Raw genomic sequence first — 21,565 nt, 5'->3', positions numbered from 1 at the left:
ATAGAATTTATTCACAGCATCTCTATCTGGATGTGAAATCCAAGACAGTGACATTGTGAAAAAGTCAGAACAATGGTAAAGTTGGCTTGTTTCATCTGCTGCCTTGGAAACCCGCACACGTTTCATTTTCCGCTAAGTGTAAAACACACAGATGCTCGATACTTAAATGGTTATTGAAATTCCTATAAATACTCAAGGTAACAAATTGAGTCATTCCCCTGTCTCCAAATTAGCTAGATAAAATGCAGCACCTAAATAAAGAAAATATTAGAAAAGACAAAAGAAAAAATTGTAAGTATTTAATATTTATGTTATCTGAGGAATAACATTTTGTCTCTCTAGTTACTCCAGTTGCTACTTGTTTGGTTTGCTGTTGTTGTTTTTACGTACAAACCGGTTTAATTTTCTAGAAATTTGTGGCTTATTACCTTCAACTCTTATTTGGCAAAGAAGTAAGTAATTTCTAAATATCTTGTAGCTGGTAAGAATGAAACAGATTAAGAATACTATTCTAAACAGAGAAATGGCTCAAATTTAGCCAAACAGAGAAACGGCCTTTCTAGCTTCAGAATTTCATGCCAACACAGGATAATTTCATCATAGAGAAAAAATTATGAGAAGACGACAGGGAGGGCACAAAGTGAAACAACAGAACTATAAAGATGCTTTTACTTAGAAAAAAACCATGCAAATATTTTTTGGTAAACCAACAAGTTAAAACCAAAAGCCTTAAGCCCACCACTCTTTAACCTAAAGTAGAAAAGATGGGGTAAATAGATGGAGTCAAGGGAAATATTTCTTGTTATAATGAAAAACATGTTTACTATCATCTTATTTGGGCCCCTTCCTGCACTTAGGAGAATAAAAGCAGAGGCCTATACTGAGATGGGTTTTAATGAAAGAACCAGGCATTAGCTTTTCAGCCTTTCAAGGGTCATATCTGGACAACCACAAAGCAGTAATAGCAATTAGTGACACATCCTTTAACATTCTATCACTGTCAAAAATAGCTTGGCTTGTACCAACATGGGAAGCAACAAGCTATAAGCCATAGTAAGGGTAGGACAAAAATGCTGATGCTCGATAACTGATTGATGTAGGTGTACCTCTCAGGTATGGCAAAACCTTTCATTCTGATGATATTCAGAACTGAATGTCAAAATGTTTGGATCAAAATCTTGCTTTTTTTTTTTTTCTTCATTCCAGCAGTGCATTAATACGAAACCCTCAGCATCTATTATCAGGTTTCCATCATCTAATTTTCAGGAGCAGTGGTTAAGTACTGAATTATTTAAACTGATCAAATTGTACCTTTCTGGTCTAACATGAAGCTGAGATTTAACAGTCTGTCTCTTTTTAGCCAAAGTTACTACTGACGCTTGGAATTTAAATTATGGTTTATAACTCCATAGCTTGAGGGGAGCAAAGATGGAGGCAGGAAGTGGAAGAAGTGAGTGTGTGGCACACTCACTGATAGCAAAACACTGCTCTTCTCCAGTGTTTCTAAGCACTCTGAATATGTGCTTGAAATAACAGATACTAAATTGTTCCATAATGAACATATCTGGCCCACTCACCCCCCTCCCACCCCTGCCATTTAGGAGATTTGTCTAGAAACTGAAATATCCTGATTGCAAAATCTTTTATTTTAGAATTTTTTTTTTTTTAAAGTTTTAACACTGCTTTTGGTATTACTTTCACATCCTTCATTTGGAAGCCAGATATTCTGGATCGCTCTTCTATGACTGGGTAGGTGGCAGGGGAACAGAGACCGTACAACTAGCGGAATTTCTGATCTACTCAAATGACTTAAATAGCTTTTCCCTTTAAGATAAGTTGTTGAAGTGTTAAAATGAAACAGCTTGCATCTTATTAACAGAGACTGCGCACTGCTTGGCATAATGTCTTCTTCTGTTTGAAGTCACCTGTCACGTAACTCTGAACATACTGAGCATTTCTACTTAAATAGTGTAAATACAAATATAATTGTAAACATTGTAAATATAAATGTAAATATTTTGTGACTAAATTATATTTAAGGAAAGTAGAAATGAAGCTAAATGAACAACGATAACTGCTCTGGATACAGCGGCTAGCCAAGGAGCGTAAGTAATGTGAGAAGTGCCATTGCAGCTGAGATTACATCTGTGATTACTCAGCTAAAAGTCGACTGCCTACGGGGATGCCAATGGTGGTAATGGCTCGGTAGATGGGGGCTGAAACTTCAGGAGTACTCAGGGTGAGTTACATGGCTCAAATTTATCCACTCTTAACAGATTAATTTTATTTTTTTACCAGTGCTTCACACACTACGATGCTTCCTTGAGTGCCTCCATTCAGGAAATTGGAGGCTGGTACAGGAATGTAGACAGCCCTCTATGCAGAACAACTTTCACCTTAGACTTGAAAGTTTATGTAATGTAAAGTCAACACATTCTCAGCCAAACAAATACAAGTCTTATTCTGCAGTGATGCTTTGAGGAAGGAAACAGGTGTTTGAAACAAATAAACTGTTTAAGACTAAAATACTTCAAACTGTTATTGCACAGTTACATCAAAAAGCAGAGTTAAGGCTGATTGGGTTTTGTACCTGAATTTACTGTGTACAGTATTCCAATATCAAATAATCAAAATATCCCCACTCTTGTCTTCACTGCATGCTAAGATAAGTTCTGCTGTCTAGGACTAGGCTTCAGTTAGAAAGATGAGCTTAAATCTGTAGATCTATTAAAATCATTAGAATGGTGCCCAGTTACAGCTGTTTCGGACTACAGATTTTACATGACAAATATTTATAGATAATAATATGCAAAAGTGTATGTATGTTACCCATTTTCCTGAAAAATATGAATTCAGAATAATAATACATCTTTTTTTTTTGCACATGCTTCAAACGTAGGAAGCCTTCCAATATGTAATATTATATATGATCCACATGTGACTTGAGATCACACTAATACAAGTAAAATATTTTCCCAGATGTTAAAGCATGCCATGTACTGTAAGTTTCATGTTTTTATATAAATCATGATTACGATGCTTCAATTACATACCCCAGAAACAACAACTGACTTGAAAAGTTGGAATTTCTTTGAAAAGGCCTTACAGAGGGTTTTAAGGTCACTCCCTTTTGTGTGTTATCTGTTGGCAGCAGAGGTCTCTATAGAACCTTTGCATTTCAGAGATCTAGCCCAAGACTGTTTTTTTAGAAATGTATTAATTTGGGGAGGGGGAGAAGTTCTTTCAGATCAATTAAATCAGACTCATGCAGCCCTACAGACACCCCCCCCCCCCGCCTTGTACTTTATCAGAGATATAGTGACTAAGATGTAATTAATCCTATTCAGGTGGCACTCCTTTTATACTGGCCCCTGCACCCCCCTTCCCTTCGCCTTTTTTACAAGCATATTCAGCTCCCTCTTCCATGTGCTCTGCTACCCCCTATGAGAGACTAATTCTTCTCCCATCATCATAAAGGTCTCACTGATAGATGCAAATTGCGACCTTCCGAGCTGCTTTGTAAGATTCCTATCCCTGTGTTCATCCTTTAGCCTCCATAGTAACATTATTAGTATGATCAGAACCAGGGGAAGGACAAATCACTTACTGTCTACATTTAATGGAGTGCAACCCTTGGGTTCTTACTGACTTTTTTTTGGGATAGTACTACAGAGATAAAAGCAGCCATGGAATGTGATACCAGCAACGTAAACTTGGTAGGGCATAATGCAACATGTTCAGAACTTGTTGAGTCCCAATACCCAATTTATTTTCAAATTATTAATTAATACATTGATATTCTCTACTATGCTAGTGAACTGTAAATAAAAAAAATTGTTTTTGATAAAAATCTCTTGGCGAGAAATCCCAGTTTCCAAACATAAACCGTGTCTTAAAGACAGCACTTGCTCCAAATCTTACACAAACCCACTGAACTCATGAAAAATATACAGCATCTTGCTCATAGTAAATCTGCCCTCTTTAAAGTCAGTTTCAAAGTAGTAATGTAATATTTTGTCAAGAATTAAAAATTTTTGAGTGCATTCACAAGAATCCTTTTCAACGGCAACAGTTATTCCCAGTAACTTTCTCCTGAACTTTTAGCCCCATAAGGTTAGCATTCAGGAAGCTCAGCTGCTGTCTAACAAACTTAATTAATCAAAAAGTCATTTCCGAGCTGTAACTATGAGTAAAAGTGCTTCAAGTGTGCTAGCAAGCCTACAAGTTAATCAAAATGCTAATGCAGTACAAATTAAAGTTGTGATTAACATTTCACAGTAGCTGCTTAAGTGAATTGATCACACAAATGGGTTAAGCATTACTCATTTCCTCCAGCCCCAACTGGGAAAAGGTTTGTCATGGGTGGGGGAGGGATTATATATAAGCAGCACCAAATCATCATTAAACTGTCACCAAGATGCTTCCATGCACCGATTACCCACAGCAAGCAAAAACCCCACCACCACTGCCACAAAGGTGACCCTCCTCCTGCATATGTACCTAGAAAACACAAGCAGGCAGTAAGGAATTCCACCCCAACGTGTCCGGGTACTGTCACCACAAAGCCATCCACTGCTGTTTACTATCTATAAATGAGAATTACTGTCCAGTATATGCGCTACAAGTTTTTTGATTATTCTATTATTTCCGCCCTCCTAATGTGGAAAACCAGCCATCCAACCACGAAACCAGTCAGTATTTAAGTAAAATTGCAAACGTGGTGCTATCACTGGAATACTACTGCACACACAAAGAGTACGTGTAGCAGCTAAAGAGATAACGGCCTCTGCTCGTCACTTATTTCTGAACAATCCTCTGCATTCTCAAGTTAATTTGATTCTCTTCCCTTCCTTCAGGAAAGCTGCCCATTTATTTATAGCTGCCCAAGCACCCACTAAACAAAGCAATTACCTCTTTCCCTGGGCATTTCTGGACAAACCTTACACACACAACTGTAAAACAGGCCATTCCTGTAACTCCCACCACCCTGCAGCAAGTAACCTGCACTAACAGCAGACAACGTATCAGCTCAGAACACACTTAGGATCTTCAACTTCTCCATTTCCTCACAGGCAGGAAAACAAATGACCCAAGGGATATGGCTTCCCAAGTCAGCAGTTTTAGTGGCTGTTAAGAACCGAGGAGGCTTGGGGAGGAGGGGAGGTCCATTGCTGAGGGACATTCTTGTTCTTTGAGTCTGGGAATGGCAGCTTGGGCACCTCTGCTGTTTGCAGCTGGGCCGATATGGCCGGAAAGTACCTTTTGTGTGAGAGGCAGTAAACAGAGCTCCCACCATCAGCCAGAACAGCCTGTGGTTCAGTACAGTAAGCATTTCGTACATCAGCTAGCTCTTAAAAGACAGCTGAATTGGGCAACATATTTCTGCAGTATTTGATGGCTCTGAACGTGCACCACAAAGATGATTCTCATAAGCAGAACTGCAGCAAGAGCTGCAATTTAAATGACCAGAATGACTTATTTAAACTATTTTAGAATGGGTAAAGTGGTGAGGAAATGAAGTGCTTAACTCAAAGTTGGTTTTTTTGTTTTTTTCTTCTCTCCTGTCAAAATTAGATTCTCTGGAGGAGTAACATGACGAGGAAAGGCAGGCCACCAGTGACAGCACTACGAGGTCCTTGTTTCAGGGACGTGCGTGTTTCCTGTGCAAACTAGTCTTTATTCTGCAGTTTGGAATCCGACTTCATGTCCATCTTCCCTCAGTGCACAGCTACCCTACTGAGATGTGTTTAACACATCCATAGGTAAACACTTCTCAAAGGTTAAGGCTGAGCTCCATGGCAGTTCTACTCCTGGCAATATTAAAATATTTTATCAACGATTATACTACAAGTGGAGGCTTTCGGCCAATCCCAGTGCAAAGCCAGCAACCGTCACATCATTTCCGAGAAGAGACTGCCCTGCTGAATCTGAGACTGACAGTATTACTGCCTCAATTATCCATTTCAATTAATGCAAATATAGGCGATAGTCAGAACAGCAGAGTAAGAACTGATCGCTGAATACACAGTCACAAAATATAAGGCTTGACAAAAGAAGTAAAAAAGAGATTAGATTTAGTCTGTTTCACACATTCCTAAATCAGAGATAGGAAAAAAGGTGGGATATTGCCTTTACAATAATAATTATATTCTATAAAAATATTAGACAAATCATTTCATTAGAATTTTTATTCTTTGATGTTCTTCTGCAAGGAGAAGTGTTTGATTTCGAGCAGCTACTGCAGTGCTCAGCACCATCTTACTGACACCTCTGTCTTTTCTCAGTAAAAACAACGCAGACAGAGTGCTAGGCTTGAAAGAATATGCAGTCCACTGTAACTGTATTACAGGTAACAGAGGCAAATAAAAATCAAATGACATGGCCAAGGTGACACAGGAAGTGATGGCAGATTTTTTGAGCCATGGGAACCTTCTGTGCTTTATCTACGAGAGCCTGTCAGTGAGAACAAACTTGTTAGTTTTTGACTTGAGCTTTTCAGTGCAGAGCAGGGACATTCCTTCAGTCTAGTTGGTGCCTCAGCGGCCGTTCGTTACAGAGATGGGTGTGGGAGCAGACAGGCATTCACCTTCCAGAAGGTTACATATTGCTATTCCCTGTATTTCTGCACTAAAAGGGAAAGAACCCTGGGTATATAGATACTAAATCTTACCCTCCTAGAACGAACTCCAGCTATCCTAACAAGTGCTAACTACAGGGAAACTATAACAGAATATATTTCTTCCCCTTTCTATGTTAACAATTGCATTCCTCTATTGAGCCAGCACCATGACTCCTCAAATTCTGATAAATGCTTAGGACTTCTATCTTTCATCATGAGTACAGATGAACAGAATTCTAACATAAACCCAGAACTTCTAAGACATCTCAGGAAAATTAATTTAATATTTTTTTTTATTATTAGAAGAGAGTGGAATCTTATCTGAAATCCAACAACTACATTTATCTATCTGATGCTGTAATGTAGTTTGCAGACTGACCATTAACACTACTCAGCCTAAAGCCACTACGATGATAAAAGGCCCAGAGGGTGTTGGAAGAACGGGAGGGAGGACACAACGGGTGGGATGCAAAAAGAACCATGGGAGAGAAGGCTGATTCAGGTGAAAGATGGCACAGAAGAGTGGGGAAGTTTAATAGTCTGTGACAGAAAGAGGCCTGCTTACGTATCGTGGCTAGAGACGGCAAACGTGCTCTGCAGGGGACCTGGGATGGAGCCCTGCTGCACGTACCGAGACACAACCACTTGTAAAGGCTCTCTGAAAGATCTTGCTTCCTTGCAACAGAAAAGCAGCGCTGACGTGGAAAGTCTGTCATTCACATACCCACCAGCAAAAATAACAGTTTACGTTCAGGCCACAATTTGAAGGTTAGCTACACAACCTTAACAGCTAAAGTACTTTGGAAGTAAGTAAACAAACGTTCCACGTAACTTAAAAACCAGTTCCTGTCTCCCTGCTGAATTCTACGTTCGGTGGCGCGTGGGCGCGTGTTCACACGCGCGGAGAACATCGCCCACTGAATATGTTTATCGATGGATCCTTCCGTGGTTCAGTTCCTTTTCTCACAACTAACATCTTTTTTTCCACCTCTGTTGACCCAGAGTTCATCAGCAGGTCAGTGCTAAGGAAAAAGGTAACAACCCGTATTGAAAGTGTAACCCTGTCTATTGCTTAGATTCTGGGAACTTTAACCTCTGTTTGGAAAGCGTGACTAATAAGATGGAACAAATATTCTCCCAAGAGATGTAAACCATGCGCCAACTTCAAAATACAAAAATGCTTGCATGTTTTTCTTTTTTTCTTTCTTTCTTTCTTTTTTTTTTTTTTTTTTTTTTTTTAATAGAGGGACTTTTTTTTCTTAAGGTGACTGTATATGTAACTTTATATAGTAGTTAACGGAAGGCCACAGTGCCAAGGCACAGCAGTACGGAATGGTATTCTTCTGAACTCTCCTTCGGTTTAAAGGAACTGCTGAATATTTTATGTTTTTTTTTCTTCCGAGTGGTTATTGTTTCTGAAATATTTATTATGCAGTATAGGATTAAAAAATACATTTCTTAGCAAAGCAGAATAAATATTGAGAAAAATAATTATTGAAAATAATATTTAATTTACATTTTTTCCAAATATGTAATCACCCCCCAAATGCTAATTCCACAGACGTCTAGTTGAACTTTAAGTATGTGATTTCTTTGAGACAAAGGTGAATTTTCTCACCTGAGCAAGTGACGTTGTTCTCTGTTAATAATTGAGTATTATGAATAATAGCTGTTCATACATCGAAGCTTTCAGCACTATGATTTGATTGATTAGAAATATTTGGAGTAGACTTGCATTCATGCACTGCTGGTTGCCAAGTTTAAGACTGTGTAGCAGTAACATCTGTGGGGTTATTTGCTTCTTAGTTTCCTTTTCTTAATTTTAGTTTTGCTTTGTTCAATGTTAGTATTGCAAGCTTGCAGTTTTTGCTAGTGCAAGGTTGAGACTCACTCAAATCACTGGACACTGAATTGTCCATGGTATTTTGTCTGTCTAGAGCAATGATTAATAATTTCTGATAGTGGTTTTACTAACTGGTGGGCTTGACAATGCTGTTTGCACTTAACATATTGCCAACAGGCTTCAAACAAGATCAAAGCCTCATTCTGATAATTGACATGTAGATCACTGAGGATATTAAAATTTGAGCAAACAAAAACTGTAGGAAGAAAGAATGACTGTCCCTATTTTACAGATAGTGAACCAAGGAAGACAGAAGAGTTTGTTGAAGACTACCTGATCTTCACAAACCTGTGAATGAGTCCTTGTCCAGTTCTGCTAAAAAGAATATTATTCCTTTCCTGCAGAATCGGAGGGGTGGCTGTTCTCTGTGTCAGCTAGAGCTCACCCTTCCCGCTCTAACTGTCGCTGAGCTTTTCAGACATGGCAGCACTCTATCCCAAACCCAAATCACTGCTTTAAAGTTCTTTTGAGGCATGTAGCTGTGCACGCGATTGCTTGTTGCCAGTACTCTGCATGGTCAGTTTAGTTTCTGGGGGTTGCAGCTGCAGTACAACTGTTCTGTTACAGTTGCAGTACAACTGTAGAAGTCACAAGCCTCCAGAGTTTAAAATCTGTGTTTAAAAGCATGCTCCTTGACTCTCCGGTAATTGGGAAATAGAAGACATATCTTTTCACAAGCTAGAGAAAAGCCCTGTATCTCGTCCCAAACCACATTTCAAAACACGCTTTATTTATGCTTCACAGTGACTACAGCGCTTTTGGGTGCTATAAAACCAAAAGTACCCACAAGAGCTCTTGGGGGTCAGCCTAACAACCTGCAGGGAGCACACCCACGCAAGGAACAACTTATGTACAACATTCCACGACACAGAGGTAGACAGAAAGCTGTTGCATATGAAAGAAGAGGCGAGCCCTATGGCAACAGATGCCTCCAACCAAAGTACCACAGCCTTGTACCACAGGTGTGTTAACCTCCAGTTCTGTAAAGTGGGCATCTTTATGGGCATCTAGTTCCTCCCTAAACAAAGTGGCAGCATACTGCGTGGTACCAGTGCTCCACAAGGCTGCAAGAAAGCTTCAGATTTTTCTGTAGTCAAAATATTACAACACACTAACAATAAGCAGTAAAACAACAAGAGTTAAATATTGAAAAGCATTACTATACCTGACATATCCTAATGGCTTGGTCCAGCACTGTCTTTGTATCGGTTGCATAGTCTGGGCAAGGCAGCATGGCATGACTGAAGTGGGCTTGCAGCAGGAGGTGTGTTTTTGTGTGTGAACTGTCAAATGAATGCGGATTGACTTCAATTGGAAGATGTTTTGCCAGTTCACTGTTCAACTGATCTTCATTGTGTCTCACAGGCAGATCTGTGTACTCATCAGCATTCTTTAAAACAGTAAAAATAAAAAATTAACCATTGTAATTAATTTCAGAATAATTACGATTCCTTACTGAGACATTAAAAGTATATGCGTTTAATTTACTACAGTTAGATTTCATTGTTAAAATAGCATCTTAATGGTTAGAAAGTGTACATATTTATCAAAATCGCGTGTGTGGGAAAACAATGGCTAGTAAAATACTCACAAATATCCTCACAATTATGGGTTTTAAATTTTTTTTCACATAGCCGATTTTAACATTAGAGAAGAAGAAAATAAAAGCAGTGAAATAAATACATCCGCCGGATGGACTCAGTATTTGAGATGACCTCCTCCAGATGTCCTGCCCTGGCTGGCTCACAAAACCACTGTACAACTGTTAGCTGTAGAGACAGGGTTTCTACTTTTCTCTTTGCATCTGAAACACAGTGGGCTTGAAATAGCTCTGGTAAGGTTATTTTAAAATATATTTTCAATATTTTGAGCAGTCGGTGTCTAACCAACAGATGAACAGCGATCAAAGCAAAGAGCAAAATAGTAACCAGGTGCTGAAAACTATCCTCTGTGCTCCACAGTGGGACTAATGCCATTCATCATATCAAAACGGAAGCTGTCTAAGAACTTCCTCACTGTTGCAAAAAGGAGCGGCACAACAACAGGTTATCTAAGTCTGGTTATGAGTAGCGACATCCTTGGGGCTGAGAAGAAGTATGAGAAGTATGGCTGTTCCAGTAGCCAGAGCAGAGGTGTTCATTCTCCTGCTAGGGAAATCCACTGTCTCTGAAAGAAACAAACTTCAACAGCAGCATCCTAAGAACTATAATTTAGGCTGAGGAGTCAGTTCTGTGACTTTATTGGTATTTTTTTTTCCACCACAAAATCCCCTTCTGCATGTATGCGTACATATTCTTGTTTGGAATAAGAACGATCTTTCTGAAGTACAAAACTTGCAAGTAAAGTAGGAGTTTTATAATATGTGATATCTTTTCCATCTGTAATTTAAGAGACTGTATTTCTTTTGTCATAAAATAGAAAGTCATCTGGGTAGCCCGAAGGGCAATGTCTTCTGAACTATGAGTTTAGCAGAGACGATTAAATTAAAGTGTTCAGGGTTTTATATTCCTCTTAAACTATTGATTCGATATTATGCATTTTAGTCTTCAATCTCCAGTCGGTCTTCCTGCAAATCCATATTAATGAAACATTCACAACAGTAACCAATGCAGAGTGAAGTAAAGAAAAATGGCAATTTTTGAACACCTAACAGAACTACCTAATTGACTTGCAAAGTACTGTATCCACTCATTAATATCCTAACACATAGAGCCTTTTTTGACAATCCCTAAACCCAGTTATATAGCTGTTTTTCACCCCCTTGAAAACAGACAGCACAAAATTTTCTGTTTTCTTCAATGGCACAAAGAAATTACACCTCAGCTATGATATAAATGTAAAACAAAAGATAAGCATTAGACAATTTAAGATTCGGAAAGAAAATCAGAATGTCATTAATTTATTTCATATCTCAACTGCAGATTAGAAGGGAAGACTGACTAAAGGCAACTGCTGCTTAATCCTGGATGTCTCTGCTAGATCTCTTGTGAAAACTGCGGTCATTTATTCTCTGAACCTAAGGTCACAATCTTTTCAAGCCCTATAGAAGGCTGCATGTTTGCTTCACTCTTTTTATTTAACTAGCTTCTCCTTCAAAGATATTTTAAAGAATATTTACCAAGGAGATTTTTTACTTAGTTTTGCTTTGCAGTTTAAAGTAGCAGAAAGAAGAATCAGCCAAGTCACTCCAGACCAATTGGTACTCCCAAAAATGCATTTTCCCTAATTCTTCCCCAGCACATGTTTTATTTACCTCCAAAACACTCCCCTTATTTTAAACAACTTGCCTACTTAATTTCCTGTTTGTGATCATTGACTGTAAGTAAGTGAGGTTCATTTTCTTATCTGCATCATGTAGGTAATTAAAGGAAATTGAGAATGGGTAGTGAAGCTTTTATACAACTGAGAATGAAGCTGAATGGAGGGCACCGAGGTCAGCAGAGTCCATTATATTTTTATGTGAGAGGCCAGTATGTCTGCCCTGTCCTTGTTTGCTTAGTGTAGGCTGGACAGACTACTAACTGCAAATCTGTTTCTCTGATTTGCCCAGCTGTCCTTGAATAAAGACATCTTCCATTGCAAAATGTTAAATGACAGTGATTGACAACTCTGTGATGAACTCTGCTTGTAACCCCCTGCTACTGTTTTCAGGTTGCACAAGAAAAGACAGAATAAAGAAACATCCTTTGTAATCACCTCAAATGGGCCCTGCTGTTCACTCAATATTTTTGCGTTTTAGTTTTCCTTTTCATTGTGAATCTCAATCTGTTCTGCAAAGGCTATAGCTTCAACTATTCCTCACAATATATAATACGTATTATTTTAGTACATTGTATCTGAATACCCTTCTTACTTCCACGGGTGAGGAAACAGATCAAATTACGTATCAATCATTAATCTTCATTCTAAAGTCAAGAAACTTAATACAAACTTTATAATTAAACCAGAAAACACTGCTGTGCACTATTCACTTTCCCTCTTCCTTCTGTTAAATCAGGGCTACTGCAGCCCATGTGCGAGTAGTATGTTTACAAGCACCTACACAGTTAAGCATAACTGGGAGTACACCAGCAGATAACTGGGAATTTTAGCTACGGGGTCTGCAATCATGCATTTGGTAGCCATGTCACATCTCTCTTTTCTATGGGTCTGTGATGGACTTTCCCCATAACGTCTTCTTTTGGGCACTAGAGACTCCTGCATCATTTCGAGGGTGTAAAGGTCCTCTCAAACCTACATTTCAACCTGTATGTGATGCAGGGTCATACAGGAGACAGCAACTTGCTTTGCCAGGGAGAAACGTCACACGTAGACCTACACAAACTCCATAGCTACATTTTACAAGGTCGAAGGGCTATTCTGATAATTGAATTCTGTTCCTGCATAGTGCCAGCCACAGAATCATCTTAAGAGTCCTGTCTGCAATACTGTGTTCCAGATACACAGCTTATCATCACTTGTTGTTATTTGAATTGTTAGAATTGCTCTAAAAGTAAACAACTCATCCCATTTTAAAATATTCCTTTTGCAGTCTTCTGGTACTATGAGGAGTCACACTGAACTAAAATTGAGGTAAGGCATCTAACATGGTGAGTACTACGATCTGCAGCATCCATAGGGTTAAAAAAGAATCAGATATCAGATTTTCTTTCTACCCACAAAATGTGTAAGTTTGGCTGAAATTACTGATTTATAGTGAAAGCTGAACTATAAACTTATACCACATGTAAACTTTCTGAAATATTTTAAATCTCAAGTAACTACATCTTGCCATCTGTCTACAAAAGAGAAGAAGATACTTGTGGAACACAGACAGAAATGGGAACAAGGTGAGCAACCAAAGTAAACTTGAATATTTTAAGTTCAGTTCAGTCATGGGAACAGTAAAACTTATAAAGTTAATGAGTTCTAGACTTTAAAGAGCAGTTGATTAATTTGTAACAATGAGGGTCTAAAACAAACCAAAAATAGTTTCTCACATTCCAGAGGTGAACCAGTAGTCTTTTCTTCAGCAATGCTGTTATTGAAACTACTTTAGAGCTGACTACCTGTACGCTCCTTTTCTTTATGTAGGTACAGTGAACCCAAACCCACCATATTTTCAGCTTTAATAAACCTGCACCGTGTTTTGCTCTCTTTCAAGCTTCTGATGTAGAAAGAAACAAGGGAAAAGCATTCTCAGAAAATTTGATACCAAAATTAGCAGTCGTTAAGCTAAAGTATAAAACAAACTTTGTGGTAAAGTAGTACTAAAAGTAACTACCAGAATAATAAAAAAGGAGAAAAGATGAGGATCATTTTTAGCTAATATAGTAATCACATTCTCTTTACCTGAACCTTGGTTTAAACTACATAAACTTCTGGCAGTCTGCGTACATGCTGGAAGACTGCAAAAATCATACCTTTGTGCATAGAATGAAAAATAAAAAAATAAGCTGCAATCAATAAATGTGGGTTTTTTTTACAGCTGTTCTGTAATTAACACTAGTAACACATTAAGAAGTAAATTTTAGTTCTCTGCTATCAGGAGTTCGACGGTATGCCAATATGCAATTTATTTTTCCAAGTGAAAACAGCATATTTTGATCTGTAAGTAACTGGATAGGTAAATATAAGCTCAAGAATAATTTCATTATGTGTTGACTTTTGTTTTTTGTTCCATTGCACAAAGTACTACAGAGTATTTTAGCGCAACATCCTGACCTGTCACTTCCACATAGTGCTACAGTGTACAGGAGGTAGCTGGGCTCCAATCTTTAAAACCGTCTGTAACTGTCCTCTTTTCGGTGATACCTGGGTTACCCTTAGTACAGGACAGAGCAAGTAGCACGGTCAAAAGAGAGAAATAACAAACACTGATTGTTTGTGAGTATCTAGGTAACCAGATAATAAAGTCTTATAATAGATTCACAAATTCTAAATTTTTCTTTGAGGATACTTGAACGTCTGTACTTAAAAACATTTGAAATGATTTCTGGTTTTTATACATACATATATGTATGTCCATTCACGTGCTGACAAAAGCCTCATTTGAGCCTGTAAACTGTATTATAAGGAAAATAAAAAAACCCACTTAACTAAAGTTCCCAGGTTAATCTTCCTTTGCCCATGCTCTTCCCAAAAGCACAAGACCATATTATATGACACAATAATGACACAAGTACATATTATGAAAATGATTAAAATTAACCAGCACATTTATACTATATTTTATCGTCACTTTTTCAAGCGTGAGTTTAATTTATAAGGACAGACATAACATTTACACAGATGTATCCTGGCAGGCATCTGGAACACAATCAAGCTTACATTTATATTCAGAAAACAAAGAAATGTGAGAAAACATGTGCTTAAAAAGGAAAAAAGAATAAAGGCCCAAACTGACATGTACTTAAAAGTTGTTTTTCAACTCATACCAAAAAAGTAAAGATTGAAAAATGGAACTGGAGAAGTACTTGCTAGAATTACTGTTCTGAAAATTGTATCTGTGCTAGTGATTCCATTATAAACTCCTATTTTAAGGAGTTTATTGGTAGCCTATAAATGTATATGCTTTGGTCTCAGTTTTATGGGACATAATTCAAACTTCCAAAGTTTAAAATGTTTTGTTGTTTTTTTACTCTTAGATATAAAAGGTCTAGGACAATATCCCAGTTAAAGACAGTTATAAACATATATTACTAGTTATAAGTTTTAAGAACAAACATGGTGCATGTTTTCAAGATTCATATTATAGACAAAAAGAAAAAAAAAGTACTTTCTACCAGCTTACTGAAGCTGCTACATAACACAGGGAAATTTAGAGTGGAAGCCCTCTTTTAGACAGCAGACACTTGCACAGAGAGCTTCCTCATTCTGTTTTACACATGTAAAAACACACTTCTAAGACAAATTTCGCAGAAGTGACATTTCAGATTTTTAGGGCAGCCTGGCAGGCTCCGCTAAGCAACAGACCAGGCTGAAGTTTTGTACAGATCTTGAAGAGTGGCTGACACGATGCAAAAGAAGAAAACAAAAATTTCTCAGGCAATATGAGAATATATTTACGACACGCTACACTAATTCATCACAGAGACCATTTCTACATAAGCTCCTGGCCTTCACAGACCATCTCACATCTCTCCCTGTCAACTGCATGTGCACGTGGCAGCGCAATCAAATGGCATCCAGCATATCAGAGCCAACCCTTTCCCATGGGGGCTTTCCCACCCCTTCCTTCCAGGGTGAATGGCTGGCAGGGAGGAAAGGCAGAAAGCAAAGCCCTGCGCCAGCCCCTGCACCGCGGGGCGTGGACGAGCCAGAGCTGCAGCCCCTGGGCAGCAACTGTCCCTGGCTGCGGAAAAGGGGCTCCCTCTCTGGCACTGGTGTCTCCCACTGGGACTCTGCCTGCCCCAACCCTCCACTGCAGCTTGGGTAACAGAAAGTGATCTTGCTGCCTCTCTAGTACTCCGTCAGAGTACTCCCTGCTCTCTACTTTTGCAAAAATGACAGGAGGGAAATAGATACATGTAGGATGAGGAGAAATATCCAAGGGATAAGGGCTGCTCAGAATCTTTTTGAAACATATACTCACTTTTAAATTTATTATCTAATTAGTGGTTAATGCATTTTTACAGATAAAAGATAGGTATTAGAAAAAAAAAAAAAGTATAGCATTCAAATTGTAAAGTTGGTCAAATTAACTAGGTAGGAGCAAAATAGTGAGGCTGGACTACCCTGGGCTCTGCCTCTAGATTTAAGACTTACCAGAGCGGGCATTGGAAATTTCCAGTTGAGCATGAGAAGCTGAAGATAAAGTTGTAAACCCCATCAAGATGCAATTATGTAAATGTATTATTTTTAAAATATTAATTTAGAACTATCTTTCAGGATTTAAACTAGACACATCAGTAACGGGACCTACAAACACAGTTCATAAGAACATACAAGTTAGAAGTTCTTACAATTCTTATAAAGTTAGTGACCAGACAAATCATATATATAATTGTATTCTCAGACTTCTCACTTTCAACAGACAAGTGTTTGGTTTTTGCTTTTAAATAGCTGCATATGATAAACAACACAAATTTTACAATTACAGACACCATAAAAAGTACAAGCTAGGGCAATGAAACAGTTGAGTGATCACTTAAAAACACCCTGAAGGGTTTAGATTTCACAAGTTCACCTCTTACTTAAAACATCCAAACTACAAACTACTGATGACATTCCTGATGACCAGAGGTCAGGAGTCTGAAAGACCTTTGCCACTGCGCACAGAGCAATAGGAGGTCAGCAATATTAGCTACCAGTAGCAGAGAGTGACCTGGCAGATCTGGGAACTTCTAAAGTACAAAGTTAAATTACAGACCTCTGCTTCAGCATGGAGTTCCTAAAAGAAAATGCAAGGATGCTAGCACATGTGAGAGGGGAGATTATATAAAATAACAATAATTTGTCATGGCGAAAAAGTTCTTAGAACTTCTACACTAACTCGAAAGTCGATTTCCCTTTTTTTTTTTTTTTTCCCTGAAGTTTCCTAAGCATATCAGAGAAGCTAGGTTTCAGCATACAGCAAGATACAGTAATAGATAAATGGTAAAAAATATACTTACAGAACCATTCTGTTTCACAATAATTTCCTTTTTAAACTGCATACTTTACTAAAGTGTATTAAAACAAGGAATGAATTCATAATTTTAAGTCTTAACTCTCACAATCCATATTTCATATAGTTTATGATCACAATCATAATTCAGTGCTACTTTTTTGGCCAGTCCTAATAAAACCCATTCTTTCAATACATCAATTTTTCCCCCCAAATGTGCACATACTTTCATAGTATTAAGCCTGTACAACTTTCATAGAGATGGCTTTGTTCATTCTCTGGTTTTTAAGCTAAATTATCATTTTACAAGCCTGTAACCCTTGCACAGTTTAAGCAAAAATAAATGCAAAAGAAGCTAAAGTAGGACAAAAATAAGAGCAAACATCTGAACTGGTATGGCATACACATTATTCACCTGGAAGAAGTTACTTTGACCATAGCAAATAAATATAAATGGAATGGTATAAATTCCATTTATAAAGTGAATTATAGCAATGTGAGAGAAGTATTACATTTTATCATTGGAAATTGTATATTTGAGATTTTCGCCTCTCCAAGACGCCCGACTTTTCCTATTACTTTTCATGAGAACAATTTGAACCTACACATTCTGAATGCATTATCATCACTCCATTTTTTCAAATCTTAAGACCACGATGGGGCAGTGACCGACAACTTTCTTCCCTTGTAATCTCAAGTCGTATTACAGGAAAGATTTAAAACCAACTGATTTTGGTTATATTGAAACTAATTGTATCGCACGAATACAGAAAAGCTTTTCGGTGCATAAACTCAGTAACGTGCTAACACGAAACTGGGAAAATCTCTCTGAGTATACATTCAACAGTCTGATTGTCATGAGAAATCTACTTCAGTTCCGTTTGGACGTTTGTCCACAATATGAAGCTGAGCTTGGCTGAATCAGCTGGCTCAACTACTGTTCGAGATGATGATAGCAATAAAAATTGTAATAGCAAATCCTGGCACACCGTTTTTCCCGGGAAAGCGATCAGTCATTTTCCATCCTTGGCTTTGATCCTCCATTGGGATCTCCCAGAGTAGAGCTCAGACCCAGGGAAGAAGTTAACAGATCTCTGCATTAAGTTAATGCTACTCTGCATGGAGACAGGAGTAAGCGCTACTAATTCTTTATGTGAAATGGGGCCCATACGTACTGTATATGTTAAGGGCAAGCTGTAAAAGCTCTGTGTGTTGAAAACCGGATTTCAGATCTGCTGACCTGTGGCAGCCCCCCTAGTGGGGAGCCACAAACGCACACTGCTGCATTTTCGTACCGGATTAAATTCCAGATCTAGACTATGTGACCAGAGACAAAAGGGAATAAAAAGTTCACAGGCATGAATACCTGTCATCATGTGGTGAAATGACAAGCTGCCTCTGTCCAAGAGAGCCTCAAGACCAGAATAACAGAAGCACAATATGAACTGGCAGGCATATATGGGAAACTTGGAAGGTGCCTACATGCACAATGTCTTTTCAGCAAGCCAATGCTACTGGTCTCACTCTGAGCACTTATAAATGAAAATAGTTTAATACAATAATAAAAAAACACAACTGTAAGAGGAAATGACAGCTGCTGCAAGTAAATTTCAATAAGGGTAGTTCCCTGCTGATAAAAACTGGCACATCTCCACTCATCTCAGTGTAACTATGTGGATTAACGTTGCTTGAAAATCTGACCCGATGTTTTGAAGAACTCAAGAGCTACAAGGTAATGCAGAGATGGAAGACACCAATAATTACAAGGGTGGGGAAGAGGGGTAACCACTGAGGAAACAAAAAAGTCAGTAAAAGGAAAAATATTTGAAGTCCATTAAACAAATAGACAATCCGTCAGTATTTTGGTGTGCTTGATTTGAGGAAGTTCTATCAACAATTCTGTCATGAATGACCAGAGGTCTGGTACAGTGAGTAACATGGCAAAAATGCCCTTGTACCACACTTGCCCTTAACAGAATATCCCGTTACCCCAGTGGAATGTACCACGCATTGCTAGGGCAGATCCATCTTTTGGATGGCAAGTGTTAATTTTTCTTGGTGATGTTCACTGCACACAAATTTGTGAGAATACTGTAAACTCAGTGTTCCTACAAAGACTTATATCATGTCTTTTCTATCTGTAAATAAAGGCATTCACCTAAAGTACACTGTAAGAGCTGTATTTAAAAAAAAAAAAGAAAAAATTAAAATGGAAAGATAACTGATGATTAAGAGAGTTGCAGATATTTTGCCTCTGGCATAAAGTTTTAAGAACTTCTTTTAAAAGACAAAGAAAACAAGAGATTTTCAGTACCAGATGTCTAGGAAGATCCCATTTGGATTTGAGCTACTTAAATTTGCAATCATGTATTTATACATCTAACAGAGCTTCTGTTTCCCCTAGAATCTGAAAATTAACTAGCTTTGTAGCATCTTCCTTGATCTGCCACCCGTGCCCTGAGGATTAGAGACTCCACCTGAGCTTGTTTTACAAGCATAACAGAAAAAATTAATCTCTGCTGGCAGTGATCCCACTGGGATACTGATGAATAATGATATCCCTCTCTTGCTGCCCTCTCAGTCCACTAGAAAAGCCACTCTAACCCAGCAACGTGGAAACCGCTGAAACCATTCCAGCTGTGGATTAGCAGGCAGTCAAGCATCCATCTGTTCTGTGTGAATCAAGAGAAAGCAAACACGCATTCTTATAGCTAAAGAAGTATTAAAAATTAGCATCTTATATGACTGCATATAGTAAATATTAAGACAACCATATACAAAAGAAAAAAAGAATCTATTATCTACACCTCATGTTGTTTACATTTCCTTGCTGCCTTAAGCAAACGATAACAAGAGTTGGAAATCATCTCATTAACCTACAGAATACTGTGCATTCAATGATTTAGTATGTTTAAGATAAAACTTATTAATATTGTATGCATCAGTTGTACCTAAAAATATTTTGTAAGTAGACATGCATACACACACTAAACAAATATAAGCAAACATAAGCAAAACCTGCCTTCACCTTGATAGGAAAAGGATTTAAGAGACCTGTTGTGAGAGGGATTTTAGCGCTTTTCTCACCCTCTAAGGTGAGAGGAATAGACTTGAGATACTTTCTCTTTCTGAAAACTAGTAGTTTGAATAACCTCTGCTGGCTTCCTAGTCTTTTCCACTGGAAGTCAGAAAGGAAAGGCAGTGGGAAGTTGGCATGTGGGCATGTGTAGCATGAACTACCTAAGTAACTGTGAAATAAAGCACCTTGTAAATACCAGGCAAGCAACAGGAGAGGCCGATTTCTTCAAAGTTCATCTGTGATAATACGTAACATCAACATTTAAAATAAAATTCAACCTTCTGAAGCTAGCCAGATTCCATGAGGAAAAAAAAAGAAAAGAATGAGACAAAGAAAGAATCTAAATGTAAATAGGAAAATACAAGTGTCAGATACTTCATTAAGGCCTGATCAGTAATCCTCTTATGTCTTTTTTTAGACTACTATGCTAAAGGAACAATATATGCTGGATACTGATGTTGTATGACGTAACTATTTCAGCCAAACCAATCCTTATCCTGAAATTTCTGTTCCAATCAGAGAACAAGCTACAAAATGCCACCTTATTTCTTAACAGTTTCACAAGTCTGAGCAATAACTTCTTTGCTGACAGAGAAAAACATCTGTGTGCCTTTAGACAGCAGTCAGTAAGGCTGAGTTGGTGTCACTAAGTGAACTGAATTCTGTGAAAACAAATTAATCAGCAATATAATTGTAACTGCTATATTTTATAGTACAATAATATAATTCTATCAAAAGCAAAGGCAATAACTAGAAACCAGTGAAGACAAAAGAACTGCAAGCTGCAGAGGGCCTAAATTTGCCTGGCGTGCTTTAATTACAAATTGGGAGGTGCAAAGTAGGTACAACTTGTACTGACCTGCTGAAGGCATGCTGAGCTTGTACGATTGCCTTCTGGAGTACTTGGGGCATGGGAACTCACAGCCATTTATCAAAGCAGCATTGCATACCATAAAATGTTCAGCTTTACCTTCATAAAGATGCAGTTTAGAACTTCAGTTGTGTTTCAACAAACACAAATATTATTTCAACAAATAGCCATGTGACACTACTGCTGAAAAAAAGCCATTTAATTTTCAATATGAATACTTTGCAAAGTACTGGCTGTACGTACACAACTAAGCATAGTTTGAAATCGCGCATAATGACGATGGCCACAACTCTAACTGCCAAGTGGTAAATCAAAGACTTTTTTGCTAAAATAAATAAATGGCGCATGGTTAAATTGCTTGCAGCTTTAAGCAGTCAGCTAAACCAAGCTTGCTAGCACTGAACTTGCTTCTAGCACATATACCAAGGACAAGCATTGATTTGCCACAGATGGCAGCCAACGTTCACATTTGTCAGTACAAGACCAGGACAGGACTCTATCTCTAT

At 38.1% G+C, this 21,565-nt stretch overlaps 1 protein-coding gene across 2 annotated transcripts in view; it reads right to left on the bottom strand.

Annotated features, from left to right (window-relative positions):
* Window positions 1–21,565, bottom strand: part of ASCC3 (activating signal cointegrator 1 complex subunit 3) — a 270,966-nt gene that overhangs the window by 13,747 nt on the left and 235,654 nt on the right. For both annotated transcript variants that reach the window (XM_086482448.1, XM_086482447.1), the window contains exon 36: window positions 9,688–9,912. In XM_086482448.1, the coding sequence (XP_086338574.1) occupies window positions 9,688–9,912 (225 nt within the window). The remainder of the gene's footprint in view (window positions 1–9,687; window positions 9,913–21,565) is intronic.

This window comes from Leptosomus discolor, chromosome 2 (assembly GCF_034619465.1).
Source record: "Leptosomus discolor isolate bLepDis1 chromosome 2, bLepDis1.hap2, whole genome shotgun sequence".
Classification (NCBI taxonomy): domain Eukaryota; kingdom Metazoa; phylum Chordata; class Aves; order Leptosomiformes; family Leptosomidae; genus Leptosomus; species Leptosomus discolor.
This window is presented reverse-complemented; position numbering and strand designations above follow the sequence as displayed.